Genomic DNA, 26,608 nt, shown 5'->3' on the forward strand with positions numbered 1-26,608 from the left:
GACTGATTATTTAGCTTGGGCTTCTTTTTTATTGGTTGAAACGGCGGTTGGGGCTTTAAGCTTCGTTTATTTTGAGGTAAGAAGGGCAGAAAACATTTTTTTTTCTTCACCTTTCTATAATAATGATACGAACATGAAGTCTAAGTTGGCTAGCATATATATCATGTTTATGTTGGAAAATGGGGTTACTGTAATTTGGAGGAGAAGTTCTAAGGTGCATTTAAAAAAATTGTCTTTAGAACGTTATTTGCCCCCACTCAGTTTCACCGAATTTGTTGTTGGGTTACAAGCAAATCCGTTCTCAGGATACAACAGAGTCTTGGGCGAGAATCTGCAACCAGCAAAATTGAAGAATCTCCAAAGAAACCTTCTATGATACTGTAGCAGACAGGACTGAGAAAAAGAAATAAAGTGGATTTCGAAAATGTGTGTTTTTGAAATCTGATTCATGCTCCTTAAATAGTTTATGAATAGGTATAAAGAAAATGTAGGTATTGGTTCAGAGAAGGCACCTTGAATTAATGATTGTTAACTTTGAATTGTGCCTCTTGATCACACCCGATCGAATCGTGATCGTTGATCTCATCAATGGTGATCAACAGTCAACACCGCACTAAAACCAAAGCCACCATTTGCGAGCCACGCGAGTGCAAGCAAAGTGCGCTTTCTAAAGCACCTCATTGCGCCGCACACACGCGCGTGCACGCGTTGCATGGTATCAAACCCCCATACTCTCCTCTACTATTTCTAAGGAGTGTAAATCAACTCCTATTAAAATACTGAAAACAAAGCTTATAATTTTCCAATGTGGGATAAGTTCAAAATAGGGTTTTGTAAGAGAAAAACCAATTTTTCAATCAAGTGTGCAGGTGCAATTTCTCATGTAATTGACCAATCAAACCCATTGGATTTAATCTCTTATGAGATTAAAATCTAACAGTTTAAGCATGGATTTTTTAGTTTTTCTCATTTGGTAGTATGGATTTTTTAGTTCTATTACAATTACTTATAAAATAAGGCCTTATTTTGTTTGTAGTTGAAATCAGAATTAACTTTTTTTTTTAGAATTGGAATCGAAATAGTCCATTCTCATAGTCTGTTTAGTTTAGGCTAGAATCAGAATCGTCTACTCCCATAGTCTATTTGATTTAGATTGGAATCTGAATCAGAATTGAAATAATTTGGAGATTTCATTCCCATGAAAGGGAGAGGGAATGGCAATTCCCTCAAATAAAAAAATACTATTCCAGTAGAAATAGGAATGAGATTCCAATTCTGTCCAACCAAATAGTTAGAATCGAAATGGTTCCAATTCAAAACCCCGAACCAAACGGGCCCTAAGAGGTTAATAATGTGTTAAATAAAATAGGGGAATTATCAACTGTGTAAAATCTCCCTTGCTGGACAGTCTGGACTACCCCCGGCCCTAAGAGGTTCATAATGATATGTCAAAATTTTCACTCCCTATTTGTCTATTCTTCATATTTATACATCTTAATATACCCTAAATACCCCTACCCCTGGGTAATAGCTGTTTTACAAATGACCAAAACATTTCCAACCGATGAGGAACCCATCAATTAATATACAAATGTATGAGAGAGCAAGAGGACAGGTCAACATCAGGCATCTTTCATTAAATGGATATTGGCCATGATCATTGTTCTGATCTTTTTTTTTTTTTTTTATTGTTCTGTTCTTTGAAACTATATAAACGACTCCAATGTCTACATTTAAATCACTGTGCTTCCTAATTGTAGGAGCCTCTTTTTTTTTCTCCCTCTAGTTTTAATTCATGTGAATTATAGTTCATTTTGATTAACTATGCTTCATATACAATATTCGGATTTGTTCATCACAGAATGCCCCTTACATCAACCTTGTTAAAAGGAGAAGTGTTAAAAGGAACATCTCTCCACAAATGATAATTTAGAAGTAATAGGGAGATATTCTCAATGTGTGGCTCCAAGTGTGAGGAATAAATTTAGATTCACTTTTGAATAGTTTGCCTGGTTAAAAGGAGAAGTGTTGCTATAATAGGTAGGGTGTAGTTCATAAAACCTTAAATATAAGGCTATGTTTGGTTTGAAGGAAAAGGTAGGGAAAGGAAGGGAAAGGTAGAAAAATCTTTATAAATCTTATATAGGTTTTCCTACCTTTTCCTTCAAACCAAACATAGCCTAAGATTAAATGAGAAGTAATAGATTATAATGAATTGAAAAGTGGTATTAAGATTATATTTTTTGGGGTAAAAGATTTAAACATACCCTGAGACCTGAGTTTTCATAAATTGACTTAAAGGCACCTTGAGTTTTTTAAAAAGAATTAAATATACCTTGTGCCTTTTTTATCCTTTATTTTATTTCAAATTATCAAAATGTATCCTGAATTTTTTAAACTCATGTGGATGTTGGGAATCTCAATAAAATATGCCAAAGCATAAGAGATCTCCACTCCCCAACAATAGGATGAAAAAAGTACATAAATAAAGAAAGAAACATGACAATGCTCACAAAAGGAGATAACGATTGAAATTTTGATCATTTCTATATGTGAATATTCTTGTACCATGGACTCCTGAAACCGTGGAAATGATCACCTAGGATTTGAAGATAAACGAACCAACTATTGGGTGTTAATATCTTGCTCTGCAAAACAAATTTCTTTTGGGAAGTGGGACTTTAAATTGGAACTTGAAACAATCCCCTCTCTCTTTTTTACCATTAAATCTAGAATTTCAAATGAAAAAAAAAAAAATCATAGAAGCTTTGATTCCTATAACCAAATATTTAGTATTCACTTTTCAATCTCTCTCTCCTATTTTTTGCAGCCATATTTAGTATTATATATTTTTCTCTTCTCTCCTCTCACGTTCTTTCTTCTTCTTCTTCCAGCTCACTTCTCCTTCTTCTGTTTCTGTCCATAAGGGAAAAATAGGATTTTCAAAATTTATGAATTTCATGTAATGTTTCATTGATGGAGGATATGCTTAAGTCCAATGGAATCAGCCCATGAAATATATTAATATTTAAGTCTTTTTGAAAAACTTAAGGTATATTTAAGTCAAATTATGAAAATTCTAAGTATGGCAAGTCTTTTACCATTTTTCTATCCGCACAATAGAGACCAAATTTAAAACAAGGAATGCATTTTAGTCAAGAAAAAGTCGAAAATTGGGGGAAAATCATGTTTTTTATGCCCTTTTATATAAAAATGCTAGTGCAATAATATAGTAGGGGCAACCGTAAGAATGCCAATTTAATGTTCTTACAATTGGGGGAATGCTAGAACTCCCCTAAGATGTGGCACATTGGAAAATGAAAAAGCAAACCACTTGTTTTTTTTATCTTTATTTGATTGCTACAAAAATTTTAATAAAAAGTATAGCACCTTGAATGCCTAGCCAGCACATATCTGTATCAAAAACATGTATTATAAAAAGATTGAAAATCGGACATTTTGCTGACTATGCTTGAATGCAAACAATGGATAAACACCAATATGCCAAACTCCATATAGGAAGTCAGCATTGATTTCCCATTTCCTTTTTCTAAATATACGTGCAGTGGTTACTTTAATTTATTGATAAGTCTTTGTTGGATTTCAATTTTCAAGAGACCAAATCAGCCCCCCACAACATCCCACATTACATCTCTGCCATCTTAGAAATGATGATGTTATTATTGGGAGATGCTCTCAATACACGGCGCGAAGATGTGCTGTGGGATGTTGTGGGGGGCTGATTTGAATTCAATTTTTTCAAGTATTGTTGATCATCTTTACCTTGCTATATATATTCTATTCTGTCCCCTTGTTCTTTTTATATCACCACTTTGTAATCTCCCACTATCCATATGTCGTTGAGTTTGTCCCAAGTTAGGATTCTTTGGCTACTTTTTTGGCTCTTATTTTGTTTTTTCTCCCTTGTGCTTGTATTCTTAATTAATTAACTGAAAAATAATTATAAATAGATAGAGTAAAGTAATTCTAGGCAATTTAATTGTTTTTGGTATTTGGTGATTTCTTAAAGTTGGGGTGCAACACGAAGACAAATGGAATAACTGATAGGAGTGAGAAAAGTTAATAGTGTGATTAATGAGAATATATAATTGGAGTTAATGAGAAATAGAAGATAAAGGTAATAGTGAGTTAATGAGTAGATATAATTGGAAAAGTTTTAAAAGTGATTGGTTATGTGAGTTATTTTGTTTGGTTTTAAAAGTAATGAAAATTAAAATAGGAAAAACTAAAAATATGAAGGATAAATATCCAAGGAAAAAGGAGATACCGCTAGACATGGAATAATAAATACCCAACATTATCCGGTCATGAGGAATAATAAGTTTGTTTTTCTGTCTCTTCATTTATTTTCCTATCTCTCTCCCTCGTATACACATGCTACTAAAGTATTATGTAATAAATAATCCCTACTTTATCAAAAGTGGGAATAGACCTTCAATGTTTTCATACTTTTCTTTGACTCAAAGACCCCTATTTTTTTGGCTTGTTCCCTTTTTATTGTGGGTGTGAAAAATCTAATTTGAGCTATTACTTTTTGGTTTATCCTGTTTCCTCTCATTAACTTTTATATTTAATTTATTAGTTCCCATTTTTACTCATTATTTCTTATATTTAAATTAATTGGTTCCCATGCATTTTTCTTCTCTCTCTTAACTCTTATATCCAAGGGCTTCAAAAAAAATCTTACATATAAGGCAATTTTATTTCACATATTAAATCCCATTAGTCAACTTTAATAGTCCCCATAATTTAAATGGAATAAATGTTTTTAAATTTGACATATAAATGAAAATGTTTCTCCGTTTGGGTGGGGGTCAGTGGTTGAATTGTTTTGATCAAATGGGTCAACCCATGACATGATAATCAAATAATAGAAATTAAAAAAAGATAAACAATATAAAAAATTATAAAATATAAAATCTTGTAAAAGAATTTGGGCACATCTCTAATATATTCATCATACTAAACAAAAATATGTGTGATAAATATAAATTATTTTTATCAATAATGGAAGTAAATTAAAAGATAAAAAAGAGAAACAATATATAAATTGTGACTCAACTGATCGGGTCCAATGGTTGGGTCACTAGGTTGTTGACTGAGTCAACAATTTTTTTTTTCTAGATAAACAATTTGGTGGTGAAATGGACCTGGAATCTTGATTGGATAATAGGTCAGCTGATTCAACCATGGGTTAGAAAGCACTTTAAAAAACCAATTTTTTAAATTTTGATTGGAACTACATTTTCCTTCTAGTGATGGGTTAGTTGTTTACCCATCAAATATAAGTCACCATGTCATGCCATAGATTGAACAATAAAATAGAAAAAAATATATATAAAATAATTCATAAAATTCATAAATAATTGTGCATGCTCCTATATTATTGTTATTAATTATGAAAATGGCCAAAAGTGAAAAAAGAAAGAGAATTAATGTTTTAACTAATGATCCATTGGTCGAGTCAAATGGATCAGTAATAATTCGTCCAGTTAGGTCATTTTTTTTAATGTGGTCTGAGGTGACAGAAGTAAAAAAAAAAAAAAATCTGGTTGGGTGATAGGTCAATCAACTAACCATCTAATTCAGAGTTCAAACATAGGTTTAAATTGTTATTATTATTATTGTTATGGTTGTTGTAATCTAAATTATTTGAAGCCATTTATTATCTAAAATTACCACGTGCATGCACGTGCACATTAACTACAAATAAGAAAACATAGAAGACATTACAAGAGAAGAGATCTATCACCTAGGTGCTAGGTTGGTTATTAAAAACCATTTTGGTGATGAAGGCCAATCTCTTACATTGTTATCCTTTTGGTTTTTTCCTTGTTTTGGTGATAGGCTTTCGTGGCAATAGGGCTGTCAATGGACCTATTGGTTCAATTCGACCTGGTCCAATATGAAATCATTATAGATTGACCAGATCCAATTCAATTTGATGAATACTTGCATCATTCTGGACTGGTCCAGTTCAATGTCTACATTGTCCAATCTATTCAAATTGATTTTAATTAATTTAGATTGGATTGTTCCAGATATACTCTGATATTCTATCAATGAACCGAATATTGGTTCAACCTGACCAAGTCCAATATAAATCCATTAAGATGGACCAGGTCTAATCCAATCCAATAAATACTTTGGACCATTAAATCTAGACTGGTCCAATTCAATATATCTTCTTGATCTTGTTGGATTTTAATCTCATTAGAGATTAAATCCAATGGGGTTTGATTGATCAATTACATTAAAAAAAAAAAACTGCACACGTCTTGCAAAATAGTTTTTTCTCTTATTAAAACCATTTATCAACTTGTCCCACATTGGAAAATTACAAAACTTGTTTTGAGTTTTTAAATAAGAGCTTATTTACACTCCTTAGAAATAAAGAAGAGAGTAGGGAGGCTTGCTATCGTGTAATGCGTGCACATGGGTGTATGCGTTGCAATGAGACACTTTAAAGGTGCACTTTGTTCGCACTTCACCTGGTCCAATATGAAATCATTAACTATTAATATATTAACGGCTATTAATATACTACCATTTTAACATTCATAGAAAATATAAAATATTTACATATATTTTAATATTTAGATATGAAAAAAAGGAAAAAGTTCAAAAAATATTTTCAAATATAAAATACATAAAAACACAAAAATTGCAAAAAAAAAATAAAAATTTATAGAAATTGCACACAAAATAAAAAATTATTTTCAAATTATAGAAACTATAAAAATTGAAAAACAAAATTAGAAAATAAAAATTGTAGAAAAAACACCAAAAATTATAGAAAAATGCAGAAATTGCAAATAAATAACAAAAAATACAAGAAATCTTATAGATTGTAGAAAATAGAAAAATGTAAAAAAAAAGCAGAAATTATAACAGAACATTAGAAATTCTAACAAAACACTAAAATGTAAAAAAATGAAAAAAACCCTTGTCCTCTAACTCGCCATTCAAGGGTGATTTGGTCATAAAAATTGTTATTTATGCTGATGTGGACACCTCTGTTAAGAAACATTAACAGTGCACTAACGGAAGGTGAGTTTTGGAAAATAAAAACTTAATGACATGGTGAGTTTTAGACGTTTTGAAAAGTTGTGGCAAGTTTAAGAGAAATGTCGAAAACTCATGGTGAGTTTTAGACAATTTCCCTTATGACTGTTTAATGAGCATTTTTCTAAACTAGCACCTTTTTCTACTACATTACTTTTCAGAAAATTATTTAAGGAGTGTAAATCAAGAAAATGCAGACACAGGCTTTTCGAAAATCACTCTTGCCTCTCTCTGTTTGATTTATTACTGTCTCGTAGAAGGTTTCTTTGGAGACTCTTCAACTTTGTTGGTTGTAGACTCTCGCCCAGGGTTCTGTTGCATCCTAGGAACGGATTTGCTTATAACCATACAACAAACTTAGTAAATCAGAGTGAGGGCAAATAACATTCCAAAGACAATGTCTTTAAGCACACCTCATATCTTCTCCTCCAATTAAATTTTCATGACCCCATATTTCCAAGAGGTATGCCAAATCCGTTCAAACTTATTTTGATCCCAAATCCCATTCATTGACTCCCCTACATGTAAGATGGTGGGGGTCCTCTCAAATAACATTCTAAAGACAATGTCTTTAGGCACACCTCATATCTTCTCCTCCAATTAAATTTCCATGACCCCATATTTCCAAGAGGTATGCCAAACCCGTTCAAACTTATTTTGATCCCAAATCCCATTCATTGACTCCCCTACATGTAAGATGGTGGGGGTCCTCTCCCCCCTCCCCCCAAACTTTTTGTTAAACCATTATTTATATATGCTTACTAAGTATGGGCAGGGTCAAAGCGTAAAAATATATAATAAATTCAAACCTTCTCAGACCATTTTTCCCCAAATCCTCATTTTCTTCTTTAACTTTCCACCCCCCAGATAATTCCAGTCACCGCCACTGTCTAGTGCCTACATGGCACCACCCATAATCACATGGGGTCCAACCCAAACCTGATTTGGGTAGGTTAATTGGGGTTACCATTTTGAGACCATGCATGAATTAGGCTTGTGAGGTTATAGCATAGGAAAATGTAGAAAATATTACAGGAAAGAGTTCTCTTCAAGAGTTCAAGTTAGACCGTTTGTTTTCTTCTGCTTTTTCTTCGAACAGAGATGTAAGAGCAAAGAGAGCTCAGCATCTTGACAGCGTCGTGATATTTATTATCTAGATTGTATGAAGAAATAGACACATACAAATATAAAATTTGGAAGCAAACCCGCTACAGTTACTCGTTTGAACTTTGAACTACATGATTTACGAGTTTCTTTTCTGCTGAAAGACTGGTTGTTGCATGATAGAAATTGTTTTGTAAGTAGAGAAATCCACGAGACGTTTGTGCATAAATTGACAAGAAAAAGGCAACTTGGATGTTGTCATTCATGGAGAGATTTCTCCAATATGTTGTAGGTAGGGTGTGGGTGGGAAAAGGCTTGGCTGTTAATTGGAGCATATAGCCCGATCTATTTCTAGTCAGCGAGTCTGGATCACCTGCCATAATACATTCCAACAATCTATCAACATGATCCGATACCACATATTTCATATATGACGGGTCCCAGTCTTATGGTGAAATGTGCGCTGTTAGATCAAGTTGGTAGGGCATTGGAACATGTTCTATTGGGAGGAGATCCCAACTCTACCTGAACATGATACCTTACCTTAGTTTTTTATTTATCCTTTGAATTAAAAGAATGTTGACCATAATTACTCTTTATTTGTCTTTTGAGTTAAATGAATACAAGGTGCTAACCAGCAGCTGGTTGGTCAGGTCTCCTGTTGGTTATAGTGGAGATCAAGGTTCAAAGTATCGATACGTGTTGACCCGTATCAGCTGATACGTATTATTCCGGCACCTCACCAGTACACCCCTACACAGTGGGCTGACTGGTTCAGGGTGTGGCGAAGATCTAAACTGACTCCCCTGAACCAGTTGACAAAAAAATAAAATAAAAAAAAACACCAAAAAGAATATCGATTTGCTGATACACCCATACCGATATATTGAATGTATCGATATTTTGAACCTTGGTGAAGACTTGAAATTGAATCTTATCGGAACTTGGGTTGGGGGATGAGCTATTTCCGTTTTATAATCCTTCAGAAAATAGCAACTGCACATCTCCCATGTATGTATGTTATATTTATGAAAAAATGTTCCCAACACTCGTAAGGAATAGATCTGGTTTCCGTGCCATATTTGTCCACCTTTTAATTGGCTGCCTGTTATATATGCTTTTTTTTCTCCAGGTTCATGTACATGTATAGATATTTTTAATTTAGGGGTATCAGTTATAGAGGGGACCAGTCCACTTTTATATCCTTACTAAAAATCAAAGGGACCACCCTTGGCACTTATTCATAGAATTATAACAGTAAACCTAGCATGTATAATGTATATCTCTTTCTTTGGGGCGGCATACATTTATATATTGAATATTGGGGGCCATACCGACCACTTGACATCCGCAAAAAAATAAAAAAAGTTCATGGATTTGGCCAAAGTCTGTTTCGGATTTCCGTTCTCATAGAATCTTTTTCAACCCCACTTCACAGCATATTGCAGCTGCACATGGGAACAAATGTATTCGATATTTGTTTGTTTTTCATTTATGGGGAGATGTTTGATCCGAATACACCTTTGCAAGTGCTGTGAGATGGGAGAAAATCTAGATTCACTTTCAGCATTTCTAAAATTCAGAATGCAACTGTCCACTTGTTAATTCAATTTCTCTTTTTCCTCTCTTTTTTTTTCAATCAAAGCTCCAAGTATTGAAAACATGGTGAAAAAATTAAGATATGTATGAACATGATAAAAATGTCAACTTAAATCTCAAAAATATATCAATAGCATTAAAATTAAGGGTTAAAGAATTATAAATAAAATATGAATACATAAACACATACATATATACATACATATATATATATATATATATATAATTTATGAAGTATGAATTATTGAGACACTTAGAAAATATTAAATTAGATCAACATTTAATAGAATGCTTTAGCTTAAAACCAAGTTCACATGGGTGCCCCACAGCACCTCACAATAGATCCCAACTATATATTGGAAAATGGAAACATCTCCCAATGACAAATAAGGAAGATATTTCCAATGCATGCTAAGATATGCATGTGGTGTGACTGTTGGGCACACTCTATGGGGCGCTGATGTAATCTGCTTAAAACCTAGCCATTATAATTAACATGCCAATGTTGCTTAATGGTGAGCATTCCAACTAGTTACATGGGAGATTTGGTACAGACGTACTATTGCATCAGCTGTGATGAAGTGGTCTTGGGATACAGAACTGAGGACCCCAATTGTGAATTTGGAGCCAATATAACTTGGCACTTGGCATATGCTCTCAAAAATCAATCAGAATCATACATTATGCAGGCCTCTTGTTAAGAAGTGTTTAACGGTTTAGACCAATGGTCTGATGACACTATAAGAAAATTGGTCAAAGCCAGCGGTCGAAGGACCACCACCTCAGAGGTCTATAAAAAAACCGGTCAAAGCCAGCAGTTGAAGGACCGCCACCTCAGAGGTAAGGCATCTGTCAGGAGTCCGCCCCCAAATCACTACCGGCCTAAGTCAAGACCGCTGACTTAGATTGAAAAGACTATCACCTTTGTGGACCGGTCTAAGATGATTCAATCATTCCTAAACCGGCAATATGTCAAAACCGCCTTTAAGCTCAGCACTTGGGAGCGCAAATATAAATATATACAGTAATATAAGGGTTATAAATACTGTTTACAAAATTTTGCATTATACATGTTTGTATTAATTGCATTATTTGTTTTGTGCCGTGGAGAAAGAGGAGTTGTAATAGAAATTCGCCCACCGTCCATATTTAAACATTTGAAACAAACTGGTTTCATATGCCATGCTGATTTTGATTTTGACATAGATAGTGGTATAAAATGGGCTGTGTTGGGCTGGCATGGCATGGCCAGTGTGCGGTTCATGCAAAGTGCAGGTTGAGCTGTACTGGCTTGTGGGTTGTGCCTCTCTCCTCGGGGGTATTTTGGGGGGTTGGCACGGCCCAAGCCTGTGTAGGCCTGTGTCAGGTCGGGCCGGGCTGGTCTGTAGACCAAATCTTAGGTCAGGTCGGGTCGTGAATCGGGTCAAAATTATTTATTTAAAAAATTGGAAAAAAAACTTAAAATTTTAATTTTATATGAATTTTGATGTATACAATTGTTTATATATAATAATAATTAAATAAAATAGTATAATAAAATTGAAAACATTGTTTATTTTATTAATATATTATATACTATATTATTATTTAATTATAATTGATATAATATGCTATATATTATATATTATATAAATATATATACGGGTTGTGTCAGGCCGTACCACAATCTGGGCCGAGCTGCGGGCCATGGGTGGCACGGCATGACAGTGCAAACCATGCCAGTCCGACCTACTGACCTGAAATCCCAAACCCAGCATGGCCCATAAACCATCAGACTAGGCCAGGCCGGCTCAAAATCATGCCGGGCTGCAGGCAATACGGCTCGATTTACACATCTATACTCAAATATTCTTATCGTGGCTGTTGGAGAATGCTTCCCACGCATTGTATTTAAACAAGATCCGCATGCATGTTATGTATGTATATACATTGAAATTGTGCACTAGTTAAAAAAAGTGCATCTCATCTTATTGCAATGCATTGCATTCCCTAATCGGGACCCTTCCGATATGTAAATTAGACCAATGGCCTTTTTACATGTGAAACCTGTGGCTGTTAAGAGGGCAGAATTGTCTATGGGACTATTAGAAAAGAAATTTAGAATAGTACGAGGCAGATTTTACAATTTTCTAAATTTTGAATTGTCTATGGTACTACTAGAAAGCAAATTTAGAACAGTACAAGGCATTATTCTAAATTTATAGATCCAAGAGCTATACAAGACCCGGTGTTGTATGTCCCCGAAAATCACTAGAATATATATATAAGCTATCAAGGGAGGTCACAAGGATTAAGAGAAAGATAATCCCTAACACTGGCTTGAGCTTCAGGGCAAGCCAATCAGCAGCTTCGTTGGCCTCTCGATACGAGTTCAGCTCTGCGCCCTACAATGCCCCACAGCACATTCAGACCTTGCACTATATTATATATGTTATAATTTATTATAATATATTAATTAATATATATATATATATAATATAATATATATTTATAATATATTATATGTTATAATATACATTATTAAAATTTAGTTTTTTTTTATTTTGATTATTTTGGTTTTGGTTTTTATTTATTAATTCAGTTTTTAAATTTTTTATTTATTCGATTTGATTTTTAACTAAATAAACTAAATGTTTACCCCTAGGTTTTATTAATCAATTATTAGATCTATAAATTTTTAGGTTCAAGCAATTATTTTCTTTTGAGTTAAGTCTATGTGAGATATGCATCAAGCCAATACATAATCAGATTCGAAGTCTAATTGGGTATCAAACTTTTGGAGTCTAATGATGGCTTTTGCAGATAGGGCCCAAGCTAAATAACTTCAAATAAGTTCAAGTTGAAATTTATATACATATATGGTAAATATTATTATATAATATTTAGATAACAAATTTTATATTAATATATATGTATATATAAATGTTATATATTTTTTATACTAGACTAGAATTAAATAAAAATTTTAATTTATAAAAAAATCATAGTTTTATAATTAACACGGGCAATCATGTAAACCTATACAAATATTATTACACTTAAAGTGTGAGTTGGGCTAGGTCAAGCAATCTTAAAAACTGCTAATACACTATTAAAATTTAGCTTGAATTTTTTAATTTTTTGGTTCATTGGTCTACACAATGTGGGTGGCCCATCCCTCATAGTTCCTTTGACTTAAATATTATCTAAAAATAGTTAAAAAACTAAAAATAATGCATACATGGGTTGTACTTGGTTTGGTGACTTTGGTCCAGTCTAATTACGAATGTTACAATGCATGCAACTTGGGTCGGTTGGGTCAGGTTGAGGATCAATCCAAGCATAATCCGAAGTCTTAAACCCTGAGTTTGCGCTTAGATTAATTTAATTAATGACTAAAAAATCTAACAATAGATTAATTTAATTATGACTATAGCTTAATTTTATATATTTACTGATATTTAATTGTTTTAAATATTTAAGTTATATTTACAAAAAATTAAAATATTTAATCATTAATAAATTAAAATAAATAAAATAGAACACTAACAAATAAAGTGAAAAAATCATTATTTTATTAAGTAATTAGCAATAATTATTATTTTTTGCTAAAAAATATTAATATAATTAATCCAAATTACTAAACTATTAATTAAAACATTTTTGTAATAAATTATTAAAATAAATATTTAATTATTTTAAACAACATTGTTGCATTCTTTCCTTAATTTTAAGTATTGGTTATTTCACTTTCCTTGATAAATCCCGTGCATCATACTAGTTTTTTCCAAATGACTTGTTAGTTTGTTCGTACAGGCCTGTCTCAGTTGGCGTGTGAGGGTAGCGTGGATTGTTTTTATTGGTAATTCAGCCTGTCTAGCATCTAGTTTTGCCGATCCCAACATTAGTCCTCTCTGGAGCATTTGGGGGGTTAGATTTAGGTGGTGTTTGATAACCATTTTCAGACCTCACTGGAAACATTGCTTTTCAGATGCAGGTCTTGTTTGGGTTGTCCTCTGATCAGTAGGCCATTTGATTCCTCGCTGGAATGAGAATGAAAGCTCTACCGCCGTCAAACTCTCTTGCAGGTGACTTCGATTTTTTCATGATTTCTTCCACAAGTGTAATCCATTGCTAATATTTTTTTTCTCCAATTTCTCATTATCCAATATTCTTGATTCGACTTTCAATTTTCTCCAATCTCTCGCAGGTATGTCTCTATCGTCCTTTATTGTCATTGTTTCTTGTTCTATTTCATCCAACATTCTTGTAGTAGTTCACCTTGCCTAAACTGGTTCCTGGACAAGTAGTAGTTCACCTTCAAAGCTTTGATGCCAAAGGAATTAGTGATTATTATCCTAGCAGTGGTTTAAAGGGGTTGTTGGAGAAACTTGAATTGGAAAATATCTCCTCTTCTCCATCATTAAGCTAGCTTTCCAGAATCAGAATCTGAAGCAAAAGCAAAGCGGAGGAAGAATCGAATAAACTAAAGACATCCTATCAGGTCTAGGATTTTAAACGAAAATAAGATGACCGTGTTTTCTTTTTTCTTTGAAAGGATGCTCTTAAATTTTGCAAATAGAACAATTTCTATGGGAAGTCTTCCATTTAATTGGGATTGGGAATAAGAAAGACCCGATGGGGTTTGCAGAAAGTGGTCGTGGTTTTTAATGAAATTGAGGGAAAGCTTTGATTTTTAAGTGGTCGTGGTACTATCAAAAGGAGGAGTCCAGACTGGTATTGATCAGTTTATGAAGTTGGTTATCACAAATAGTTTAAGAGTTTTCTGTGGAAGCAACACTGGTATTGCTTTGAATGATTTTATTAGAAAGATGTGTAGGCCTCTCATCTTAGGTCAGGGACATGCTCATTTTCTATAAGGCTCAATAAGAGTTGAGTACCACTGCCAATCTTAGGAAGGTTTAGAGAATAAACAAAAAAGAAAACATAAATGAGGGGATATTTTCTGTAAAGCTCAAGGAGAGCTGAGTGCCAACATTCAGAAAGCACTAAGAAAAATGCATGCATCAACAAAATGAAACTCATCAGTCATTAGATAGCAAGTTAGGCCAAGAAAAGATCACTTGTCATCATTGCCAACAATACCCTTGCATTTCACAGGTACAGCTAGTTTGACAACCATGGTTTTTAAAAATGACCCGGAGACCAAACTGGTCAGGGGTCTGGTTATCGGGTCGAACGGTCGACCCATTTTGACAAAAAATGAAAAACGATCAACGTTTTTGAGCAAATTTCCAATTTTGGGGAAAACCAAAACTGATCACCTAACTGGTTCCTGATTTTTCTGATCTGATTTTGAAAACCATATTGACAACATTACCCGATCCATCCAAGACTGTGTGTTCCTTTAAATATAGGCGTTAGGTAGCCTCTAATATCTAAGGATATAAAAGATTTGGTTCTCATAAAAAAAATTAATCAGATGATGATAAAAATAGAACCAATATCAAATAATATAAACATTCCTTCTTAAGAAAAAAAACATTGAACATAGATGGTGACATCAATTTCTATCAAAAGTATATTATGGGAAAAATACGTGAATCATGCCTTTCTGCCCCACTTATGTGAAATACTCTAACCCATTCCTTAATTGCAAACCATCTACCCAAGAACTTTTGCAATTAGACATTAAAACAACACACACTACTACAAATAATCAAGCTTACAAACCAAAGCTACTACAATGAGAAAATGAAAACAATTATGGCCATGGCAAGATTCAAGCTATTACAATAAGCAAACATTAACTTTCAATCCCCACATGTGCTACTATTCTATGACCTCTGTAATCAATTATTTTATTGCCATGGCAAGATTATAAAGTCTAGGAACACCAACTTCCTAATAAGCTCTAGTGCCTTACAAATCATTATTAGCAGAAGCGTATGTAGCCCGTTCACTTTCAGCCAATTGGGAGTCACCAAATGCATCAACAACCACAACTTAACCTCGTGAATTTCTCTGAATTTGAGCCATTGTATGTATCTATTTTGGATAGGGGTGGTCACAATTTTTCACGAGCTATTCGAGCTCATCTCAGCTCGGTTTAAATCGAGCTCGACCCTGATATATAAACTCGTTTGCTAATCGAGTTGAGCTTGAGCCCAGTGAAGCTCGACTCGTGAGGCTCACAAGTCTAATATAATAAATAAATAATTTTTTATTATATACATACATATACATATAAATATATAATAAATAATTTTTATTATATAATAATATTTTATATATAATATTTTTATTTTTTTATGTATAATGGTAAATAATTTTTATAATTTTTTTGTATGTAAAATAAAAAACATTATTTATATGCATATTTTTTATTTTTATATGTATAATAATAAATGATTTTTATAATTCTTAATTTTTTATATGTAAAATACAAAAATATATTTTTATATGTATATTTTTATTTTTAGAAAAAAAACTTGGCTTGTAGTTGAGTTTGGCTTGGCTCGAGCTCAAACTTGTGAGATTTGAACCAAGCCGAGCTCGAGCTCAAATCTCTAGCTCGAATCGAGCTCGAGCCTAATATAGTTTCAGCAAGCCGAGCTTGAATAGCCAAATATTTGGCTCAACTCAATTCAAATCCACCCCTAGTTTTGGAAATAGCCCTAGTTTCATGAATCACATCTCTTGAGATGCAGCAGTGTGTGCAGATTAGATAATGTGTTCGTTTTTTTTTTTTCTTTGTTGGAAAATAATGTGCTTGGTATAGAAGTATTAGGATGCTTGTTTGATGGGTTGGAGCCTTGAAGTTGTTTTGTAAAGTTTTAGCTAATGCTCTGGCTTTGTAAACTTTTCCCCTGCTATCCAATTCTTTGGGCAGTAGGAATACGAGTGAATAAAATTGTAGCTCTTTAATTATTTCCACTCCAATGGATTGGAGTGACAGAGATAACTGTGCAATTGCAATTTTTAGCGTTCAGTGCTTTCTTTGCTCACTCCACTTCTGTAATAATCTTAGCTCTCTATCGGCTTAAAGTTGGTGATAAAGTCAACAGATGACCAATTTGTTTGATAATAGAATTCCAGTTTCCCTCCCTAGACCCTGACATATATTCCACACAAAAATTAGTATATCGAAGTTCGGATTATTTGAGGGCTGTTTAAGCAATAATATTTTATTGTTTCAGCCATGTACATACACCACAATCATTTCAATCTCTTACTTTGGCTGAACTTGGGGCATTATTATTGGTTAAACACCCTTTAACACAGCCATCTAGTGCAATTTGTATGAATTTCGAATTAATCATACTTCTTTGGGGTGTTATTGATATTGGGATCCATCTACAATGTTATCTCTTTTTTAATTTGATTAATATCATGGATTGTAGTCACAATATGTGGTCTCAATTGAATCATTGTTATTAGGAACGGTCCAAGTGAGTTTGGATTATCTATTATTTCTTATTGCTTTGAGATTTTTCTTTTTGTGATAACTCTAAATTCTTTGAGATTGGGTTTTCTACTTTGACATGGGTTATATTTTATCATTTATAGGGGGTTAGGAATGGCTACTAGAAATAATTTTGATAAAGCCACTTGGAAGGACCCAGCCTTACAAAAACTATTGTTGGACCTATGCATTGATGAGGTGTCCACCCATGGGAGACAAGGTGGTTCACTAAAGAAAGAATCTTGGACACGGATTAAGACGAAGTTAATGGAAAAAATCCAAAAGAATTTCTCATAGAAACAACTAAAGAATGGGTTCGATTATTTGAAGAGAAAATATCAACTATCGGTGACACTTATCAATAGGACTGGAAATGGGTACAATTATTTGTATACATTTTATTTAAAGTAATTATTAATTATCCAAGTTTTTGTTAATTATTAAATATTTTAATATTATTTTGAATTGAATAAATTATTTTTTGTCAATCATTAATGGTGCTAATATTTTTTATTATTGCTTAATTATTTTATTAATTTAAAAACAATATTTTATTTTTTATCAAGTATTAATTATTTTAACAATTTTTATTATTCATTAATTATTTTAATATTTTTTATTAATCATTAATTATTTTATTAATTTTACTTGTTTTATTTATTAATTATTAATTTTTAAAAATTATTTTAGTTTTTTATTTGTGTAAATTATGAATTATTAATGATTTTTATTAATTATTTTAATTTTATTAATTATTACTTATTTTAATATTTTTATTATTCATTAGTTATTTTAATAATTTTTATTAGTCATTAATTATTTTTATTAATTTTACTTGTGTTATTTATTATTTATTAAGTAGTTATTTTTAATTATTTTATTATTTTGTAGAAATTATTTTAGTTTTTATTTGTATAAATTATTTTTATTAATTATTTTAATATTTTTCTTAGCCATTAATTATTTTTAATAATTTTAATTGTGATATTTATTAATTATTAATTAATTATTTTTTATTCATATTATTTTGAAGTTGATAACAGTTTTTTATGAGATAGTACAAATTAAACAGAAAATTACCAAATAGTATGTTTTGGGGATAAAATAACAAAATCAGTGAATTTCAGATGATGTAAGGTTAATCCAATGCAGACAAACTTATTGATTAGGAAACTGGATTCAGCCGGTGTAAGGTCCGGTCCGTTCGGACAATCTTTATAGCCTTGCATTAGGAATATCTCCCCTAAGAAATAATACACAGAAGTATGGAGATATTCCCAATGCAAGGCTGTTCGAACCGCTCTTGTATTGACTGAAGCCAATTTCGACCCAGCACCCATGTTTCTTTTCCGATTTTAGGTACAAATAATATCTTTTTTAGCTTTTTCAGATTTCAATTTATCAAACGCCACCTTAGACTTGCGACAACTCGCAACTCGCAACTCGCTCCACAATAGATTTTAGACCGAGAATAGGCCTGGTTGAGAATCAGCTTGAAGGTTGTTTCACATTTTTTGAGCCGATTTACAAAATTTGAAGTCTTTCGGATTGTGGGGTGTTTTTTTTCTCGACTTTAATTCTCATCTGTTATGCTAGGTTCATAACGAGAACGATTCGCTGCAAGGGAGGGGTTTCGCTACTATCTTTTCCTATTATAGGTCCCTCTCTTTCTCTCTCTCTCTCGAGTTCAAAACCCCTTTTGTCTCTTTCTTTTGCCTCGAGGAATTGTTGTTTTATTGAATAATTCAATGCTGAAATAGCATAATAAGTTGTTGAATGATTATAATGTTGCCGGAAAACTTTTTGATATTCTTTCTGAAATTCTTCAATTAGTTCAATACTGATTAGATTTTTGCTTTTAAATCGGGTGTCTGACCCTCAAAGGGAGATTCGTTCTCTGAATACATAAAAACTAGGTATCCAGCATGCATTTCTCAGATTGCTAGCGATTGACGAAATTCAGATCTTTGTAGCATTTCCTTTATCTTTTTAGAATTACTAATATTTGGTAATCCCACTAAGCCCGTTTTGATGTGCTTCTCGTTTTGTTTTGGATAATGTATTGACATGCAATTGGTAATGTTCATGAGTTAGAAGTGTGTCTTGATTATAATATTACTTTTCTAGATTTTAGGTTTCCAATTATTGGTTGGAATTTATAAGGTTCATGAGCACAACTTTAGATGATTTTTGTATTGTCGTTTGATCAGCACGACTTCTTCACAAGGGTGTGAGCTTCAACCTTCAACTTACTCATTAGCAATTTTTTACTGCACAAGTTCACATACAAGAAGAAAGGAAGAAAGACAAGGCTATGAATTCTGGTCTCAGGGACCATTACTTGGTTTGATGATAAAATGTCTGATAAGCATGAGAATGTGGATTTGAGTCTAGGTCAACATCTAGTTCACCCTTCCCAAGATCCAGGATAGCATGCACTGGCGTTTTGGCCTTATGTTGTATTCTGTTCTTTCTAGCAACTACTTTGTTGCCTTATATGCTGCTTAAACTAACTAGGTGTTTATATTATAAAGGTATAACAAATTAACAACCTAAGAAGATTCTTGCCATTATTTGTAGGGAGTTTTTCTCAATTAATTCTGAGGTATCCAGTATTCCCAAGTCCATTTTGAATATCCCACTCCCCTCAACAATCTTGCCTAAGTGTGCTTTAATAATATCTTTCTTCTTCAGCTTAAGGGACTTTTTAAACAGAAAAGAGAAGTCCACTTAGTGTGAAGCTTCTTTGTACTTTACCTTTCCTTACATTATGGCTGTGTTTACTTGTGTTTTCTTTCTTAGCTTCTCTTGAACAATCTTTAATTTTTTTACTTGACACAAAATGGGCAAAGAAAGGTAGAAATAGGGTGGATAATTTTCTTTAATTTTCAATATTTATTCCCTTGTGTTTTCTCACTTTCTACCAAAATGCTCTATGATCTGCTATATATCCATAGGTCTAGGAGTGCAACTTGATTGGTCCTATTGTTGAGCATTTGTTGAATTTTCAAGGGGCCTTGTCCTAGAACCCAGTCCCCAATGCAATAGAAATTACAGAATTCTTCAAACCAGGTACTCAATTTGCACCTCTCCATAGGTCTTTTTCTATATCATTTAATAAGCACTTCCATCTATTTGTATAGGTGAAATAGAGTCTAATCCTGCCCCAGCTTATCTGCTAGTCCATGCTAATCCAATTTCTCTATACCACTGATGATTGGGTTGAAAATTTCTACTGGAACCCTTAGCAAATCTAGGTCTTTGGTTTTACTGTGTTTTTTGCTAGTTGCTTTGGCTTTAACATTGTTAGAGCCGATCTCTTTTTTCGTTTTGTTTGGAAAGGAGAAAAAGCAATTTTTCATTAATAAAGAAAAGAGAACAAGGGAGAGGTTCCCTTCTACAAAGACTTCAAACACCACAACCAGAAACTAAAACAACAAACGAATTGCAAAGAAAAGCCAACATTGTTAGAACCAATCTTATGTTAGTTTTAACCTCTATTTGTTTTGGAGTGTAGTTTGGCTTAGCTCTCACTTTTTCTGCAACATTTTTGAGGTTTAGTATAGTAACTATAGTTCATGCAAAACAAAGGCTACTCCTGAATGGGTACATGCAAGTGGAATCCCACACTTAAATAATGTCTATGAGGACTACTTATTTAGGTGACAAAAAGTAGGTAATAGTGTTGGTGCTTTCAATATCTATCTTCTAGTGATCTATTTGAACTCAACTTAAATACCTTATCCAGCATTCCAGCTCCATAATAATGGAAAACTATATCCATTATTATTTTTCTCAATAATAATGGATATAGTTTTCCATGCAACTCAACTCAATTACCTTATCCAGCTCCAGCTGTATGAGATTGGTTACATTAAGCCTATTTCCTGCTCAACTCTATCAAGGGAAAGATCCTAAGTTAAATATTGAGTTGAGTCCTCACATAATTTTTCATCACCTGAACCCATATCCTTTATTATTATTATTATTTTTGATCAGCAAAAAACCCATGCCCTTTACATCCTTTCATTAGGTCTTTTAGATCCATCAACTTGCGTAATTGTATTAGATCACTCCCAATTGATGAAGAATGAGCCATCTACTTGGGATTTTTTAGCCCCAAATGCATCTACATTGCAAACTTACAGTTTAATAACAGTTTGGGGAAGGGATTTCTGAGCCCTAAGAGGTTTAGGACTTGGTACATACTTGTAAGTTCATGATTGATGAGCAATCTTGTTATGTTTATGCCTTTTTTCTTTAATTCTTTACTTATTGTGACTATCCGATATTTGTGTAGCAGACATGGATGGGGGACTATCCAATGTAAAGAAATGGGTTGTGCTTTATCCTGTGTATATAAATTCAAAGAAAACAATAGCTGAGGGGCGGCGTATTAGTACAAGCAAAGCATGTGAAAATCCTACTTGTGCTGAGATTAGCGATTGCTGCAATTATCTTAAGGTCCCATGTGTAATTGAGGTCTGTTTTCTTTTGTTTCTTTTTTGTTGGGATTGGATATACATCTATGCTCTAGCAGCTCTGTGTTATTCAATTCATTTATACACACTTTAGTTGAATTGCCTTTCTCAACAGAAAATGATCTTATGTCATCATCATCATCCAAGTTTTATCTCAACTACACGGGATCAGCAATTAAAGCTACATACTTTTGGATAAATTTTTTTTTTGGCAGATTGATAAGGCATATCCACGTGATTTCATGCAAAGAGGGAGAGTTAGGGTATTGCTGAAAAAGGAAGATGGTACTTTGTATAATCCTGCTATTCCATCTAGTAAGTATTACCATTTATTAAATTTTTTATATTTTCATTGTATCTTATTTGTTTTTTTATCAGTAAAAGAGATTTCATATCTTATTTGTTGTTACTCTCATTTTTATGCATGATTGGAGAGATTAGTTTTGTTGATTGATCCAATTTTAGCAACTTTGGATTGGTTCCTCAAATATCGTTTAATTGATTTATTTTTTAAAAGATAAGAATGTTCTTCTCATACAACTAGTTTGGTTTACAACCAAATACCATGATACATGGAAAAAAAAGACTTTTCAAGGCCTTAAATCATGCATATATGGTAACAAGGTACTTGGTTTCATATGGTATGCTTTCCATGTTCATTCATCCTTGGAATGCAACGTGAATTAACTCATTTTCATTAAGCAATTGTGGTAATATTCTTAAATCACACTAATGGGTTAAGTCTTTTGGTATACTAATTGTTTCTTATTCTAACATGCCATATTTCCCTCCAGGTTAAGACTCCGGTCAAAGTAAATATAAGTAATAGTAGATAAACAGAGTGAAGGTTTAGGATGATCTTGAGGTCAAGGGATTAGGGTTTATAATGAATATCCAATGGCAAATAGGGCTGGTCCTCTAGGAAAGAAGTTTTGCAGAGGCTGTTTTATGGTAGAAAGGTACTTTTGTCAAAGGAGTCCATTTTTATTTGCTCTTCGGTTCAAGAAAATTGCTGAGGGAAATGAAAAGATGGTTGTTGGGGGAATGGATGGTGGTATTTTCCAAGAGGATATGTTGTATGATAACAGTGCCAGACAATGCCTGGGCAATAAACTGCATCCAAACAACAGTTAAGAAAGAAAAAATATTTCTGTGCTGTGTTCAGTTGGGGTTCTTCTATCTGGAACTGCTTCCTTGACTGTTTTGCTGTCTCTTTTGCTTTTGTGTGTCTAATATAGTGGAGCTATAGGGTCCAATTTTTTTATTGATGTCAGATCAATATAATTTTGGGGTAAACTGGCGATTTTTGGATTTTTTTTAGAGAAGGTAAAGTATAGAATTTCATTCAAAGGCAAATAGAGCCCCTGTACAGCAAGTGGATGTATAAAGCGAAGTTACAAAAAATCTCCCCATCACCATACCAACACTTTTCCTATTTGTGTTTTCAAGATAACCCCCAACCTGTATAACTGCATATATCCCTGTTTGTTTACAAAAAGAGAAACAAAAACAAAAATGGAACTATAACTACTTTATAATATTTATGCATGAATAACTACAAGTGTATTTTTCTTTTGATAATTGAAAGAAATATATTAATCAACAATGATAAATAGTACAAATGTACAATGTCCCCAAGGAGAGGCACGAGATGTAACCTCTCCAAGCTAGTTAAGTACAACCTTCCAATATACTAGAACGAGTTACATTGTAGCACAAAAAAGACCCTCCCTAGAAATCCCCTGTTTGGCCAAAGAATCAGCCATAGTATTAGCTGACCTGCTTACCCATTTTACCTCAACTCTTATATTACTAGTTAACCACTTTACTTTTTTGATGAGGTCTTTGTAGCCCCAAATGGTAGCATCCGGGTTTAGAAGCCACCTTGTTACCACTTGCGAGTCCCCTTCAACTATGAGATGTTCCACCCCAAGCTGGTTAGCGATCTGAATTCTTTGTACAGCAACTAGTATTTCTGCCCTTGTAGAGTCCCCCCACTCCCACCGGTCCTGAGAATAAGGAGATGATGTTGCTATCTTTATTCCTCAGGACACCCCCTATACCTGAAGGCCTAGGGTTACCTTGGCTGCTCCCATCAAAATTTACCTTGATGACACCTTCTGAAGGCGGATTCCATTCTGACAAACTTCTATTCTTTTTTGTAGAAGTATTAGCTATTACTGACCAATTACTCCACAGGTCATCAAAAGAGAAATTAACAAATATATCCAAGGTTTTCAGCTAATGTATTGCTCTTGTTAGAATACAGTCCTTCACTTCATCCAAGTTTTTGTCCTTCTCTAAGAAGACTCTTGCATTCCTTTCCTCCTAGAGAGTCCATAAGGTGGCTGCCCTGATACATTTCCACATGAACTTGCCTCTTCTAGTATGCCATACAAAAATAGATGGGTTAAATAACAAACTCACATCAGATGGTGGAGACCACCTACCTCCAAATAAACTAAGGCTCCAATTCCATAAGGCTGTAGCAAAGGAGCAAGAGATTAGCAAATGGAAGTAGTCCTCATTCTGGGCCTTACAGAAGGAACACCAGTTTGGGGAAAGACAAAGAAAGGGTCTCTTTTTCTGCAAGTTTTTCAAAGTATTGATTTTTCCATAGTAGACTTCCTAGCAGAATACAACAATTTTTAGAGGAATAGGTCGTGCCCAAACTTCTTTAAAGGGGAACACTCGGGAATTGGGGTTGGAGCTGAGGGATTTTAGAAAAGAAGCACAAGTAAAGGTACCTTTTGGAAGAGGATCCCAAACTCTTTGATCAAAAGATGTGGGGTCCAAACAAACTGACTCAAGTAAATGAAGTAGCTTAGTGTCACAAATCAACTCACCATCCCTTAATCCCCTACAAAATCCAAAGTCCCAGTTTAAAGACATGGGAACAAACGGGTTCAAAAGAAAATTTGCAATTATCTCATTTTTGTTAAGGGAGAGAGAGAGTAAAGCAAGGGGAACCGATCTTTGGGGGGTTGATTACCCACTCAAACATCCTCCCAGAATCGAATAGAATCACTAGAGCAAGCACCATACTTGATAAACCTGAGGAAGCGAGGGAGAATACCATGTATAGCCTTCCAAGGTGTTGTGAGGGTAACTCGACAAGATATCTCGGCATCCCAACCATTTACTGAGCAGCCATGAATACTTGACACCACCTCATGCAATAATCTCTCTCTCTCTCTCTCTCTCTCTCTCTCTCTCCTAAGGCCATCTCCATAACCACTTACCTAGGAGAGCTTCATTCTTCTGCACTATGTTCCCTATCCCTAAGCCCCTTTCTTCCTTAGGTTTATTAACTATCTTCCATCTAACTCGATGGTCCTTTTTCACCTCTCCTGGTTCTCACAGAAAGTCCCTCATTACCTTCTCCAGTTTCTTAGCCTCCCTTGGGGGAATCCTGAAAACTGAAAGGAAGTAGGTTGGAAGGTTAGCAAGTGTGGCCCTAATCGAAGTCACCCTACCCCCTATTGAGATGTAATTCTTTTTCTAGGCCACCAAGAATTTATCAAATTTCTCCACAATAGGGGTCCAGTCCTAAGGGGAGACCTAAGTAGGTCAAAGGCCAAGAAGAGGTGGTGCAACCTAAACACCCTACAATGGATTCTATCTCCCAATCCTCCATATTTACTCCAACCACACAACTTTTATCAAAGTTTATCCTCAAGTTGGAGGCAAGATCAAAGGCTCTTATTAAATTCTTAAGGTTGTCTACCTTGCTTAAATCATTCCCTTCATAGAAAATAACAATATCATCAGTAAACTAAAGGTGAGTTACTGAAATGCCTCTCCTCCCTATTCTCCAACCCTTTATTTGGCCCTCCTCATCTACTTTGGAGCATAGTTGTCAAGGCGCCTAGGCGAGCCTAGGCAACCACAGGGCGCTCAGTTGCCTAGGCGATGGAATTTGAAAGTATGAAATATGTATCCCTACTCCTCTTAAGCTATGCTATTGGTTTTTTATACTAACAAACATACTTGTATGCTAGCTATTAGCAATAAAATCATTCAAATAAAACATAAAATGCCATAGCTAGCATCCAGGCCAAAAAAGGGGGGATTGCAGATAAGAAAAGAGTGAAAAATAAGGGGGCGGAGCCCCTGTTTCGTTCACAACATAAGTTGTCCAAGAGGACAATGTGGATTGTGTTTAAGGGGGTGGAGACCCTGATTCAGGCTAAAACAAATGGAGGAGGATTGTTAAGAAGAAGAAGAAAGAGGAGGAGGCAGAGCCCCTGTTTCATTCCAAAAGAAGAAGAAGAAGAAGAAGAAGAAGAAGAAGAAGAAGAAGAAGGAGCAGGAAGCGGAGCCCCTGTTTCATCCCAAAAGAAGAAGAAGAAGAAGAAGAAGGAGCAGGAAGTGGAGCCCTTGTTTCATCCCAAAAGAAGAAGAAGAAGAATGTATTAGGATGTCTTCTTGTCATCGTTTTCTCTTCTCAGCTCTCGGTCTCAACTCTCGTTTTCTCTTCTCTTTTATTAAAGTAAAAGAGAATTACTTTAATAAAAAAGATAATATACAACAGTGTGTATTGTAATAAGATATAAAAATGATATAATACATATGCACATTCAAAAAAATAGTATAACATATATATGTGTGAGCGCCTAATACAAAAACACCTAGGCGTTGTGCGAGGCGACTTCTAAAAATCGCCTAGTCGGGTTGACAACTATGCTTTGGAGATCAATCTACTAAGAACATCAACAACAAGTGTAAAGAGGAAAGGAGAAAGTGGGTCACCTTGTCTTAAGCCTCTATTGGCTGGAAAGAAATCCTTAACCACTCCATTAACCAAGACTGAATAATGGCATGAATTTAAACATCCACTTATCCAATTACACCATTTGTCCCCAAATCCACGCATTCTTAACACCTCCAACAAGAAACTCTAGTCCACTAGGTCAAGCTTTTTCCAAGTCCA

The 26,608-nt window shown here is 33.9% G+C and overlaps 1 protein-coding gene across 2 annotated transcripts in view; it reads left to right on the forward strand.

Moving 5' to 3' along the window:
* The first annotated feature begins 18,584 nt into the window (after window positions 1-18,584).
* LOC104604054 (signal recognition particle 19 kDa protein, putative / SRP19) overlaps window positions 18,585-26,608 on the forward strand; it is a 30,857-nt gene continuing 22,833 nt past the window's right edge. The window contains exons 1-4 of one of the 2 annotated variants that reach the window (XM_010268283.2): window positions 18,585-18,693; window positions 18,791-18,852; window positions 21,498-21,676; window positions 21,891-21,990. In XM_010268283.2, coding sequence (XP_010266585.1) covers window positions 21,500-21,676; window positions 21,891-21,990 — 277 coding nt within the window. In that variant the 5' untranslated portion in view covers window positions 18,585-18,693; window positions 18,791-18,852; window positions 21,498-21,499. Of the gene's footprint in view, window positions 18,694-18,790; window positions 18,853-18,973; window positions 19,111-21,497; window positions 21,677-21,890; window positions 21,991-26,608 lie in introns of those variants that run through there. The other variant, XM_088901998.1, reaches the window with a different exon arrangement.

This window comes from Nelumbo nucifera, chromosome 3 (genome assembly GCF_055504915.1).
Source record: "Nelumbo nucifera cultivar China Antique chromosome 3, China Antique-T2T, whole genome shotgun sequence".
NCBI lineage: Eukaryota > Viridiplantae > Streptophyta > Magnoliopsida > Proteales > Nelumbonaceae > Nelumbo > Nelumbo nucifera.